The sequence below is a fragment of the Melanostigma gelatinosum genome (genome assembly GCF_949748355.1).
Source record: "Melanostigma gelatinosum genome assembly, chromosome: 10".
In the NCBI taxonomy this organism is placed as follows: domain Eukaryota; kingdom Metazoa; phylum Chordata; class Actinopteri; order Perciformes; family Zoarcidae; genus Melanostigma; species Melanostigma gelatinosum.
This window is the reverse complement of record NC_136643.1, coordinates 11,680,792-11,694,152: the sequence shown is the minus strand read 5'-3', so window position 1 is coordinate 11,694,152 and position 13,361 is coordinate 11,680,792. Positions and strand designations below refer to the sequence as shown.

Here is a 13,361-nt window from a genome sequence, read left to right as displayed (position 1 = left end):
CGGGTCCATTTCAGACCACGGTCATGATTACAGGTCCATTGAGACCTCTAGTGGCAATAGTTGTTGGACCCAATCTCCTCCAGGATTATTATCGGGACCAAGCTGGTTTTAGTGCCTTTGCCTACAAACTAGGTTTTGTTAAAGGAGATTTAGTTTTAAGGTTTACAAGGACAGCCTGAAACGTCTTGCTAGAAAAGTTGACATGTTTGTATTAACTGGAAGAGCTACTTTTTAAGGGTACTTTATTGATACCTCCAGTGAGCTAATTCTGTTTAATATTGACTACCAGATGCTTGTTTCTCCGGCGTGAAACTGTTTTGTAGGAAGTCGACCTCTTTTTAAAAAGGAAAAGGTTTCGCTTCATATTTTTTCTGGGTAAAATACTGAGGACAGTGGAGCAGCAATTTGCTTGTAACCCAATAGTGAGATGCTGCACTTTCCCTCTGACATGCAAAGAAAGAATGCTCGCTTTACAACCAGTTGTCTATGGAGCACCTGTCAATAGCTCAAGTGTCCGTTACTGGGCAGGAAAATTCCACCGTATTTTGACCGACTTCTTCAGAAACTGTGAGTGAAACGGTTCTGCTATTGTTACGAAAATGCAATCGGGTGAAGACGTGAAATGACTTGAGGACTCTATGGGCACGCATGTCTGCTTAGTTCCAATGAAGGGGAATCCTAATGTTACAGCGTACAGTGTGTTTCCAGTCGTGTGGCAACACTCTGGGTAAGGCCCGTTCATGGTATTGCTCAGGTACACTTCGACACGTTTGAACCATTGACCTTCCGGTTCCCAGACGACCTCTTAACCCAGTGCGCCACGGTCACCCCAAGAAGTTAACAAAGGGTTACTGAGTTTTGTGAGGATGAATTTAACTAATCTGTGGAGATCGCTGATCTCAACCCCATCCAACAGCTTTGGGATGATGTTGGGTCTTATGGACCAACATCAATGACCAACCTCCCATTGTGGCTAAAATTGGTGCAAATCTCCAGTTTTCAAAATCTTGTGGAAAGTTTCCCCAGAGGAGCGGAGGCTGTTACAACAGCAGAGGAATTCCCCATAGCTTGAAATTAGATTTTTCAACAACCAAAGTGTTTTACATATTTTTGCCTAGCACTGCAATTCTGACCGTCTGTCCTCATGCTTACATTCATCTGCATTGTCTGTTTCTGTGTGTTTCAGGTGGTGAACAAGAAGATGCTGATGATGATGATCTGAACGTCTGTAGGTAGATAATAGGTAATACATCTGCAGCCATCTGTTTGGATGAGATGGCTGAAGAATGAAGATAAAAGCCACAGAAGATGACAAGAGTTGGGGAGTTTAAGGGACCATGACTGCAGCTCTGGCAATGCTGTAGCAGCACGGAATGGTTTGTGGGTTACACTGAGATGCAGGCCATACTGTGCTGCCACAGTAAAGCCTGAACATACAACCTGGCTGTCACCTTGCAGTCCCTCATCCTGTTGAGGCTGACTCGTTTATACTATCGCTCTTGGATTCGGTGTCTGAATATTGTTTGTCTGATGCCAAAAAAGTTTGTTTGGAGTTGCGCCACTCTCATTTGCCGGTCGCCTTACTGTAGCAGCACGTAAATATTGGAGTTAAGACTCTAGCTGAAGCCTCCAGTATTGATCGTGCTGCTGAAGCAAAGCTGACCACTCACAGAGAGCTCGACCAACCAGCGAGTGTACTCCGGTCGCCCCGGCGGTGCCGAACAGTGACGGACGGCGATTGCTTGAGAGATGCTTCCAGGTACATTGTTTACACACAGATTCTGAGTGAACCTCCAACACTTCCCTGCTTTTAATTGTTAAAATATGAACATCTTTTTACGTTTCACTGTTCTGTCTGCACACCTGGAGAAATAAAAATTTTAATTGGCTTTTTGTCTGTAATGTGTTCTGATCATGACGTGTTAAACTTGATGTTTAACAGAATGTAAGGCTATATTGTTTTCATGGTCTTCACATTACACCAAACTGTTAGCTGACTTAGGAAATCCTTTCCATGGCTTCATATAGTCCGCCTGCCACGAAGAAGAAATCATGCACGTGTAGGCCTGCGTGCCTCGGTGCAGTGTAACCGGGATGCCCGGCCTGTTCAGCATAAGCCGATAAAGACGGAGTTGCTGCGGATTAAAATTATTACAATCATACTGCAGCGAACGCATCAATTCTTTATTAAATATCAAAATGAGTTAAAAGTATAGATTTAGTTTCCTTTTGGAAAATGTTTTATATTTCTGCTCTTTATGATCTATATGCGCTCGCTTACTACGACCCAATGTCTTTACATTATTGTGCGTTATGCACGCAAATATGATATATTGGGATCACTGCAATGCTGCGGTGTCCCGTAACATGGCTAAAATCCTACATTTTAAGTGGTGTCGGATGCGCACGCAATCATGCAGCAGGACACCGGGTGACTATTCTCGAGGCAGATTTACCAAAATAAAAATGACTGAATTCACGTTTTGTTTTATCGGCCTTTGATACAACACGGCACCCGTTGATGAATCTGGCTTCATGAAATGTTAGATCACATAGCGTAGGGAAATAAATCTTCAAAATCCTATAACTGAAGAAGAGTGTGTTGACAAAGCCGCTCGGACCCTTTGCCTTTTGATAAACACATGAACGAAATAAACTGCAGTAGGAATTATTACATTTTCCCTTTTGGAGATTTTCTGATAACATGGTGTAAAGTTCAGGAATATTTGCCGTCTACTAAACAAACGCATGTTGCAGCATTTATTTTGCCATTTGGCCTTGCGGGCCTGGTTAATGATAATTCTGAATTCTCGTATTTGTTCTCGCAACTATAATTCTAAATAAACTGGAATTAGGATATCTAACAAAGGTGAATTAATGTAAAATTATAACCGAGAGAAAGTCAGATTTTTGCGCATTTTAGGAGTTTATTCCTAAGCAGCAAAGCCTGCATTTTTTTCAAATGGAGAAATATTCACATCCAACTATTGTATATTTATAAGAGTAGCCTTTATATGATAATATGCATTTTTTTTTAATAATACCGTATGCTGCAATATGGAACTTTTCTCTGTGTGTAAATATTAACCACACTTAATTTATTAGCAATTATTTAGGAAATTATTGCATTTTAATTCCCTTTCTAAGTGTAGTTATTTCAATTGAATGTGTGACCATTTTGTGTATTTAGGGGGGAAAGGACATCAAAGTGTGGAAGCTGTCTCGATCGTGATGTACGGCGAGAAATTCTACATGTTGTCTCGCATTGGTTAATATTCTGCTGTCGTGACTTTTTATTGTAAACATTTACCTGCTTTAGTATCGATCGTGCACATTTTAATTTCATGCAGGCTATGATTGTAACACGTCTCTCTTGTTTGCTCCTGCACTTTGGTTGCAAGCGCATTTTCCAGAAAACCTGAAAATTATAAAAAATGACATAGCAATAGAAAATATCATTGAATAAGATGCTTTTATCCCGATCCAGTGATGTGATAAAACACTGTAAACAATTTGCTATATTTCATTATTATCTGGATATTTAGTTAAGTGATTGATCGCGTGCATGGTGACTTGAAGTTTTTATTATTATATATTACTATTGTTTTTAAACCTCAGTGTCTGGCCGTTCAACCTGGTCATTTTTTATCAGAAAAGTCTTAATTATAGCCTACAGGTATTCACAATCTATTTATTTTAATTTGGATTGAGTTGACCTTTTTCAGGCTTTTGCGAGAGAAAATTAAAATATTAATATAGAGGGGTACATTTCTTTTCATCCTATATTTGCCTGGCAACAGACGGCTATATATGTACATGCGTGCCATGACGTACGTCCTGAATTATGGTCAGTGCTGACATCACGGATTCACTTTGTGGTCTGATTTTAGGATTTATGTTTTTCAAAATGCAGCTACTCAGGAGAATGAATGCATAAATAAATAGAAGGATCAAGGATCAATGCACAATTCACCGTTTGCGCTGACCTACAAAGACCATTTTTGGTTATAAGCCAAAACATCCCACTGAGCTATACCCTGAATTTAATTTTAAGAACTCCCAATTTCCATTTGCCCACACAATTGCATTTTGATATGAGGCTTGCGAAGTCAGTTTTCTACCAATTAAACGCAAAGCAGAAAATGGGCCTGAGCTTTTGACTTAACGGGCTGCAGATGTCTGACTTTATAGACCGGACAAGTCTATAACGACGAATGAGTCACATTTGCCTCCGCAAATAGCTCTCGTGTGGAAATAGAGTGAGTGCCTAGAGTGACAATCATGCACGCTTGCCTGAATTGTGTTATCAATGATAGGGGAAATAGAGCAGTCAGCTGTTCGGGTTTCATGAAAACACCATAAACGTAGGACCGTGTTCTTTTCTTTTCTCCTCCCTCGCTGCAGCCTTGTGAATATTTCACACGGGCCCTGTTATGCAACGTGTGTAACCTTGAAGTGGTTGCAGCATCACTGGGGTGCGGACGCGCTCTGCAGGGAAGAAGCCATGGATTATTACTCTGTACATTTCGTTTATTACACACACACACACACACACACACACACTTCACAGGGCTCGATTGTTGATTGATTTGGCCTGTCGCACTTAATGAAAAAGAAAAACAATCTCGGGTGTGACTTAAATCTCTCAAGTTTTATTTATCAAGATCATTTGGACATGTATAGATTTGTCATGTGGATAAAAAAAGAAATTGATCGATAGTGTATCTGATGTAAACATGGGCTACAACCTCTGTGTATAAGGTTTGATTATATGGCTTCATTGGAGGTTGGCGCTTGGGCAAAAAAAACAGAAGACATGGTAAACAATTAGGTAAACAACTGTTTCTCTTCAGGTGCACGTCTGTCTCTAATTCAATGCACCTCGCGGGTCACTTGGATAGCAATTAGCTGCGTGCGTGGCAGAGATGCCAAAAGGCGAGTCATTAAGACAATTTATGAATTGGCAATAAAATTGACAGCAGAGTCAATCAAGTTCCCGATACATGCATGACCTGCACCCATCAAACGTGTGCACATGCCAGTCATTTCCTGCAGGTACCCACCGGTGTGGGTAAGGTGCGAGGACACGGCAGTGAGCAACGGTTCAATCTGCGAGGGCACGTAGGCTGCAAGGCTGTGCGGCTGCAGCAGGAGCAGTAACAACATCATATTGAAGGCGATCCACCTTGGCACCGCTATCCGGGAGCCCCCCGTTCTGTAGGAGCCATTCTCGTGCGGGACCGAGATCTTGTCCACTTCTCCGAGCCTCAGCGAGTCCCACTTTTTAACATCGAAATTGCGCACAAGGGGACCGACGTCTGTGTCTTTCCGAGAGGTCAGCGGGGTCTCCTTCAGGACCTTCAACTTCTCCCGAAACTCCTGCATCTGCAGTAGAAAGCGCAGAGGGTCGGCGACGCTCCCGAAGGACTCGGCGATGTCGAGCGCCCGCCCGTGCTCCTCCATCGCTGCGCCCAGCCTGGCGATCTCCGGGTCGTATTGTTGCAACGCCACCAGCTTCAGGGTTTCAAAATCGGAGAGTATCTCGTTCTTTTTGCATTCGATGGTGCTGATGAGTTTGTCGAAATAATCTGTTACCTTTTCCGCGTCCCTGGTCACAGACAGAAGCGCCTTTTTCTTACTGGCTTGTAGTGTCTCCAGGCAGGACAGGACGTCTGCGCTCCGCCAGCTCTTCACCCCGCGAAGCAGCACATCAAACGCCTCCCTCTCTCGCTCGTGTGCCTCTTCCAAGGAGCAGAACGTGTGCCCTTTGTGGTCATCTGTCGTTGCGCAAAACCCACAAATTAGATTTAAATCCGTGGCGCAGAATATGTTCAGTGGCTGGCCGCAGTGTCGTTTACATTCAGACAGTTTGGGCATGACCCTTATTTTGCTGTATTTTTCCACTATTCCCCGTAGAGAGTAGTTGATCTGCAGGTTGTTTGCGCCGTTGTGAGGGGTCTCTTTGCGGCACGTGGGGCACCTGAACGGCGTTCTGAAAGCCGGACCTCGGTTCCCCTCCAAGAGACCCTCCAAGCATTTCTTGCAAAAGCTGTGCGAGCACAGCAAGACCCGCGGGTCGTCGAAGAGACTGCAGCAGATTGGGCACGTAAGTTCATCTTCCAGCAGCTCCATGGTACCCTGTAAACACATCATCCAGGCGTCAAATCGGTGCTTCATGCGAGTAAAGAAAACCAAATAAATCAGCACGTAATGAAATAGGCTACAGGCTACGCACCCACACTGACGGATGCCTCCATAAGGCAGCACATGCAACACATTACACACGACAATGATGTCGCATCGCAGAAGGATACAGGTTTTGCAGTCATGTTCCAGCTGCGTGTGGAGTAAAATTCCCATCCTGAAAGTGAAACTGACTTGCATCCCCGTGCCCGCGTAAAAGGTTGGCACGAGCCACGCCAAAGACTCCGTTTGGCCATCTAACGTTCAGTAACATCTTGCTTTTTGATGTATTAAGTACCCAGCTGGCGTTGAAAGAATCGTGAAACCGTGTCGAGAAAACAAGGCTTGATATAAGTACAACAAATCGTTGGTAACTTTACAGACTCTAACGGCAAAACTATTTTTCCCATATTGCGTAAAAGAATAACAAGGCAGAGGTTAGCTGAGATGAGCCCTAGATTAGCGCCGTCTAACTAATCCAATGCGACAAACGATCGACAAACTGGGTTAGCGTTTCTCCTGTTGGCAAGGTACTGGAGTGGGGATGTGACAGATTTTGCCAGCGCATAGTAACATGCAACTACTGGACCAAAAGAAGCACTCACCAGCTGCTGAGACGCACAGTGCAACGCAATCATGGCGCTTGTTGCTGTGCAGACTTCGCCCTCTTCCGGGTTTAGTGTTAACCGTTTCGGTGGCGCACAGACAATCTAAATACACGGATTCGTCTGTGTTTGCGCAAAGGTGAAATGGAGCGCGCACTGTTTTGCCACTAAGAAGAAAGCTAGTGATGTTTTCAAGTTGTTTGGGGGTGCTTAGTTCAGGACATTGGGTTGTTTGCGTTCTTGTCCCTGTTGGGTAATTTGCAGAGGATCCCTGCCAGTCTGATGGGGGAGGGGCTGTTGCTATGCAAAACATTACAGCGTGAAAAACTGTCAACTAGGTTTTAGTTTGGCATCACATGTTTTCACACTAACCAACTTCTGTCGCGTGTGTGGGTAGGCTCTATTTGTCGATATATGCATCTATAAACCGCTAACACGATAAAAAAAAGGTGCAAGTGAAGGCGCTCAGTTGCATCAACTGATTTAAATAGCACACGTAAATTGCGCACCCAATTGGCACACTGTCTTGGCACCAACAGAGACGGAGGAACACAAACTATACCATAAATCAGCAACATTATATCAGTTTTGTGTTTCAGCCTCTGGGGATGCTCATCGGTTATCACCAATTCAGCATTTGTCCACTTAACATGTATTACATTTTCTAAAAACAAAAACCACACTCTCATCTCACTTGTGGTTATGTAACATCGATACCCAGTAGTTACTTAGTCACGTGTAGACATTTTGACCTTGATTTTCTTCCCTTGTTTCCATGCCATCAGCAGCAACTGCCTATCTTAGCTGCTGTGATTGGATACAGTTGGGTAGTAGGCGGCTTATGCGGCGCCCACCTCTGTCGCCGCGTGTCGCTGTTGTGCTCGTGGAGCCGGACGGTTTCTGAAGCGGCGCGCCGCGCGCTCGTTGGTCTGACTTTTGATTCCGGATGTTATCGGGGAGCAAGAATGGCTGCGATGTTTACGTGTTGTCTAGGCTGCTGCGGATATGGCGGATCGGGGCATATTCCCCTCAAAGAAATGCCCATTGTCCAGTTAGATACCCACCACATGGGTGAGCGGGTCTATCTCTGATTGTCACAGCTGTGTTGGTCGTGTGTCGTGATGGTTTTGCTACTTCCGCAGTTAGCATTAGCTAGCTAACCAATAGCTGCTAGTGGTGTTGTAACCTTTGCAGTGACGTGATTTTGGTAGCATTGGGTGGTGTAGCTTTGTATTCGGACACCTTCTTTAAGATAATGCTACTTCATATGAGGTTATCACTCGACTCGTTACATTTTAACCCTTAAATTAGCTCCTGTAGCTAAACTCAAATCACGGGAGACGGCTAACGTTAACTGAATTAGCATTTCGTATTTATTTTGCTAAACGTTAAATACCCATTCCTCACATGTTTTATGGTTCATAAAAGTACTCTGTGTCTGTGTGTTTGCTCCATTTTAATATTAAAACCTATAAGGTAGGAGCATGCACATATTTTTAAAGAAAGCGTTTGAGTAATGGACACGAGATGTTTTCTACTTCACTGAAAAGTCTTAATTCTCTGTAAATGTGCAGTGTGAGATTTTCATAATAGTTTGAAGACTCAAATTATTCACTGTCGATTTCAAACATCCAAGTTAAGTAACGATTGGGAAAAAAACACCTAATTGAGTTGCGGGTGAATCTAAGATATGATTTACCTCAGTTGTTTTTGATCAATCTGACTTTTTGAAGACATTTTATAAAGATTGTACAACTGAAGTATTGGTTGATAGATTATGGAACAGAATCAAACACTTCCTCTACCCTGGGGAATATCTGTTTTTTCAAATTGCACCTGCAGATTATTCAAACAGCGATTTACGTTGCTGAAATGATTAGCCGATAAATTGATCAGCAAATAATGACCCAGCAACAAATAAGCAAATCTATTAATCGCTTGTCATTCATCAAACATTCTCTGTTTCCAGCTTCTCAGATTTGATCTGCTGCTTTTATCTGACCTTTTCATTGCAAACCTCCAAAATTGTTTCCTCATTGTTTTGTAATAGATTTTTGTATTTTTACAACCAGATGTCTTGATGCCTTTGTTTTGCAGGCACAGATGTCGTCATAGTGAAGAGCGGCCGGAGGATATGTGGCACTGGAGGCTGTCTGGCCAACGCTCCTCTGCACCAGAACAAAAGTTATTTTGAGTTTAAGATCCAGTCCACCGGTGAGAGCTCGTCTGATGACCAACCTATTTACATACCTCTGCTGCCTGCTTTTCTTGCCATTTTCTGGTCCATAACTATACTGTTATTATGGATACTGACGCGCTGCGGTCTTTAGTAGCTGCACCGTCCTGTGACTGCATGCTCACTGGTGGGATTCTGTACAAATCTTGTCTTTTCATTTTTTATTACAGCTTGTCTTTGTCATAGATATAAATACATTTTAGTGTTTTGTAATGAAATGTGTTTTAAAAGAGCAGACACTCAGTGTTGTGCTTTGTGTTCAGGTGTGTGGGGATTAGGTGTGGCTACACAGAAAGTGAATCTTAATCAAGTGCCTATGGGCAGAGACACAAACAGCCTGGTCCTGAGGCATGATGGGTCTGTGTACCACAATAATGAAGAGAAGAATCGCCTACCTGCAAACAGCCTTCCTCAGGAGGGCGACATTGTGGTAAGAGCAACATTTATTACTTCACTTGATCCTGAATTAGTGTTTGATGTCTCTTTGACAGATTGAAGTGTTGCGAGTTGCTCGTGAAGCTGAAAATGAAGACCTTCTCTCTCTCTTTTATACTGCGTCTTCTCAAATACATGAGAACTGACGAGGGTGGGAGCTGTTTTGAAACTCATGCAGACCTCTGTCTATCACTGTCAGCGAGCATGTCATTATCTGCTCAAAGCAGACACGATGTACCCAACTTATAAGATAAACCTTGTTTTTTCTTTTTCCCGGAAAATGCTTTATCTTGTTTTATTTCTTATCACGCACATTTTATGATGCCATATGGTCCCGCTGAAGAAGAACCCCAAACAGCTACTACTGCTGGAGCTTAAACCTTGGTGACTTTAGCGACACCATAAGTCCTTGAGAGACATTACTGTATTCATGTGAGCTGTATTCACCACCACCACCCACACAACGTACCATACTGTAAACTGTGCATGAATAAACGTGTCAAGAGAATTATTTTTCTCACGAGATCCGGTATTTTACACTCTCAGTCAAATTCAGGTTGTCCAATCTGTCATTTAGTGAAACTGTGTTATCACAGCCTAAATATAGGGATGCTTGCTCCTTTGTGTTTAGTCATTGCTTTTCCTTCGCTGCTATTCTATTCTATCATAGAGGATCTATGTACACCTGTACATGAATACAATCCAGTGCTGTTCTGTCCTTGTGACGCTCATGATCCACTTCACTACATTTCTGATGCTTTTTTGTGCTCATTTTGCATTTTATAATGCATAATGTAAAATAACAACACTGTTGAACACATATTTTCAGAACACAGTGCAGATGCCTAATATAATGTATTTACAATTCCTTGATATTTAAAAAAAATTGACATTTGATCCACACAAAAATGTTTATAGTAGTTTTATGTCACATTTTGGGTTTTCTTCTTGAATGAAGAGTAATTGGTCATAATTATGGAGTGGTAATTAAAGCTCAATCCATCATGGTCTAGGAGGAGAAAGTGCAACTGCAGGAAAAAGAAGACAATACTGTGTGGAAAAAAATATACTTTGTTTAGTTTCTGTGCTATTCAGCTTTCCCAGATATTTGCTGCTCCTCTTGACTTGTGCTGAAAATAAGATGTTTATCTTTTAACTCGGTAGCCAGACTACACATACAAAGGTTTCTTTTTGATAAGTTGATCATGTTAAATGCGTTATATTCACATGCATAAATTCAGTGAGTAATTCCCGTTTTGTTTGTGTTCCTCAGGGCATCACATACGACCACGTGGAGCTGAATTTATATCTGAATGGAAAGAACATGCATTGTCCTGCCTCAGGGATCCGAGGCACTGTTTACCCGGTTGTTTACGGTGAGTTAATTTATCAGTTTAATATGCTGATTCGTTCACTAGGGCTTTTTAATCTTGCGAGGACTTTATTGACTGCTGAACTGCTCTCTCAGAAATACCATTAATGTAGTTACCCCTTTATTCCACTAGAGGGCTGTATTTGTACATATTTGCGAAACACTGCTCATTTGGGGCTCGTTAGTTGTTTAAGTTAAGAGTTTTTCATTTGACCACAAACATATTCCACACATCCAAGAGTGTGTTATGTGTACTAGTCAAAACGAAGCCTTTAGCAGGAAGAGACGGTGTTTCCACGGAGATTCGAGACATGCAGGTTTTATTGTGGTCAAAGGATGATTCTGTTGTCTTCTCTCTAAACATTCTCCAGGTTGATGTTTAGTTTGTCTGTGAAATCAACCTGAGATTTTAGGAAGAAAACATGAAGGCTTTTGGTGCTTCACCTGTTTCTGTGCCACAGCAACACTAATGCAGGAAAAACCCTGTAACTCGTGACTCATTCGTTTGAGCTGTTTGGTGCAAACACCCTCTGTCGTAAAGCGCTACTCATATTTCTGAGAGAGAAAATATATCCATGTGATCAGAGTCACCCTGGATCTTTTCATTTATATCATCTCAAGCTTTCCAATTAGTTGCTGTTGTGTTGTATGTGTGTAACAAATATTAACTACTGGATATTGGTAACCCACTGGTATTAGCTGCACAACGATCCTCACAATCGTTTAATTGCGGGGGGAATTCAACGTTAACAAGATAGGCCAATCTTGTGATGGCGAAATCTTGACGATAGCTTACGAGCTAGCTAGCACGTAAGCTAGCTAGCTAGCTAGCTGGCAGCTGCAGCCGGGGCCAGGCTCCCCAACGAGGCCCAAAGACTGTCATTTATGTTTAAAGGGCACATTCATTTTTACAAACTGAACTCCATTGTGGGATTGTCATGAAATATAGATTTTTCAATCATTGCACTTTGAGTCTATATTTAAAATGAATACAAATTGTAAGACGCGATGAAGCTGGTAGTTGTAAATCCTGTATTAGTAAGATACTTCACCCTAAAATTTAAAGTTTTCACCAAATTAGTTCTTTGAGCTTCAGTGTTATAGCAGCATTGCTTTGTTCTAAACAAATGATTGCATTCTTATATTTTAATTTACAAGAATGTCTGCTTTGTCTTATCTGCACGTCTGTAGCTCAGATTTCCAGCATATGTTTTGGGGTTTGCATTGGATCTCCACTTTATGTTTTTAAACGGCACTATATATATCTGACTCATTGTATTTGCATTAACTTCAAAGAAATACTGATTTAAATGCTTAAATGCTGCTAATACTAAAAAGTCAGTTTAAGAGGTGAACGTGTATACAAATGTCTAAGCTCGTGCTCACGTCTTTCCCTTCTTCTGTTCCAGTGGATGACAGTGCCATCTTAGACTGCCAGTTCAGTGACTTCTACCACACAGCTCCACAAGGATTTGAGAAGATCCTCTTTGAGCAACAAATCTTCTAAAGGAGCCCCCCCCCCCCCCGCATCTCATAGCAACCTCTGTGACACCACAGTTAGACCTTGATTGGATGATACTATGTGTGGCTTGACTGCCTTTTGTTTTGTTCCCCCCCCCCCCCCCCCCCCGATTACTCTCTCTCTCTCTACTGATTGTCCGGATCGACGTTGGAGTGGGGATTTCCGATCATTGGTTGGCTATGCTTGTGTCAGTGGTAATCCCTCTGTATTAACTGAGACACTTTCAATTGCTGTTTTATTGACATTGCCATATACATGTGTCTTTGATTATTATCCCCACATGCCATACTGACATCTAAGCATACACTCTATATTTATTTGTATTTATTTGAGTCACAGACCAAAGTGATGTCTTTTTGGTATGACACATGTATTGTGTTTTTTTAAACATTTTTTGGCAATCAAGAGTTTGTGAACTAAATAAGGATCAGCTGGTAATACTGAAACAGTCAACAATATCCCATTCACTTTTATGTTGCCTTCTTTAATTAAAATGAAAGTGGGGATATTGCAAAATTTTTCAATTCATGCCACTGTTATGATTTGAATTCTGACACTAGTCTAGTGCACATGTCAGGGGATGGACAGGTTGACTATTCACTGAGGTTTGATGAAGTGAAACATTTCTTAAATGACCCACATGAATATGTATTATCTTCATTTCTAAATGACTTCTATGAACAGCCCTCCAACAGCCCTCCCATCAGCTCTCCCACTCTTCTCTCCCCGGGTGTATTTGTTCTAAATATCTGAATATCCCCAGAGCTGTCTCTGATTATGTGGTTAGAACTGTCAATCTGTTGTGTTGTGTTGTGTTGACATTGCATATCCGTTGCTGAAGTGTGACAGTTCATTATTTCAAATGCTTATCTTTATTTTGCACCGATATTGTACAAGCAAATCCAAAAAAGTGTTGATTCATTAAACTTTTGTGTGTCTGTAGGCATCGCTTTTGTCGGAGTCTGTCTTTCGGATCGTAGAGAAGTATCATCTTCACTGTTATGCGGT

At 42.0% G+C, this 13,361-nt stretch overlaps 2 protein-coding genes across 3 annotated transcripts; one reads left to right on the top strand and one right to left on the bottom strand.

Annotated features, from left to right (window-relative positions):
• Positions 1–4,575: 4,575 nt before the first annotated feature.
• Positions 4,576–6,810, bottom strand: trim13 (tripartite motif containing 13). Of its 2 annotated transcripts, none has more exons than XM_079276399.1 (2): positions 6,789–6,810; positions 4,576–6,138 (listed from the first exon to the last, which is right to left on the bottom strand). In XM_079276399.1, the coding sequence occupies exon 2, from the start codon at positions 6,130–6,132 to the stop codon at positions 4,954–4,956; it is 1,179 nt and encodes a 392-aa protein (XP_079132525.1). In that variant the 5' UTR covers positions 6,133–6,138; positions 6,789–6,810; the 3' UTR covers positions 4,576–4,953. The 2 variants fall into 2 exon arrangements, with proteins under 2 accessions (XP_079132525.1, XP_079132526.1); XM_079276400.1 differs by lacking the exon at positions 6,789–6,810 and adding an exon at positions 6,236–6,704.
• Positions 6,811–7,563: 753 nt separating this feature from the next.
• On the top strand, positions 7,564–13,287 carry spryd7b (SPRY domain containing 7b; the record flags this gene model as incomplete). Its single annotated transcript, XM_079276401.1, is given in 6 exon segments — positions 7,564–7,620; positions 7,622–7,859; positions 8,886–9,002; positions 9,288–9,454; positions 10,733–10,835; positions 12,241–13,287. Coding segments are annotated over 6 exon segments (780 nt in total). The 3' UTR covers positions 12,339–13,287.
• Between the last annotated feature and the right edge of the window lie 74 nt (positions 13,288–13,361).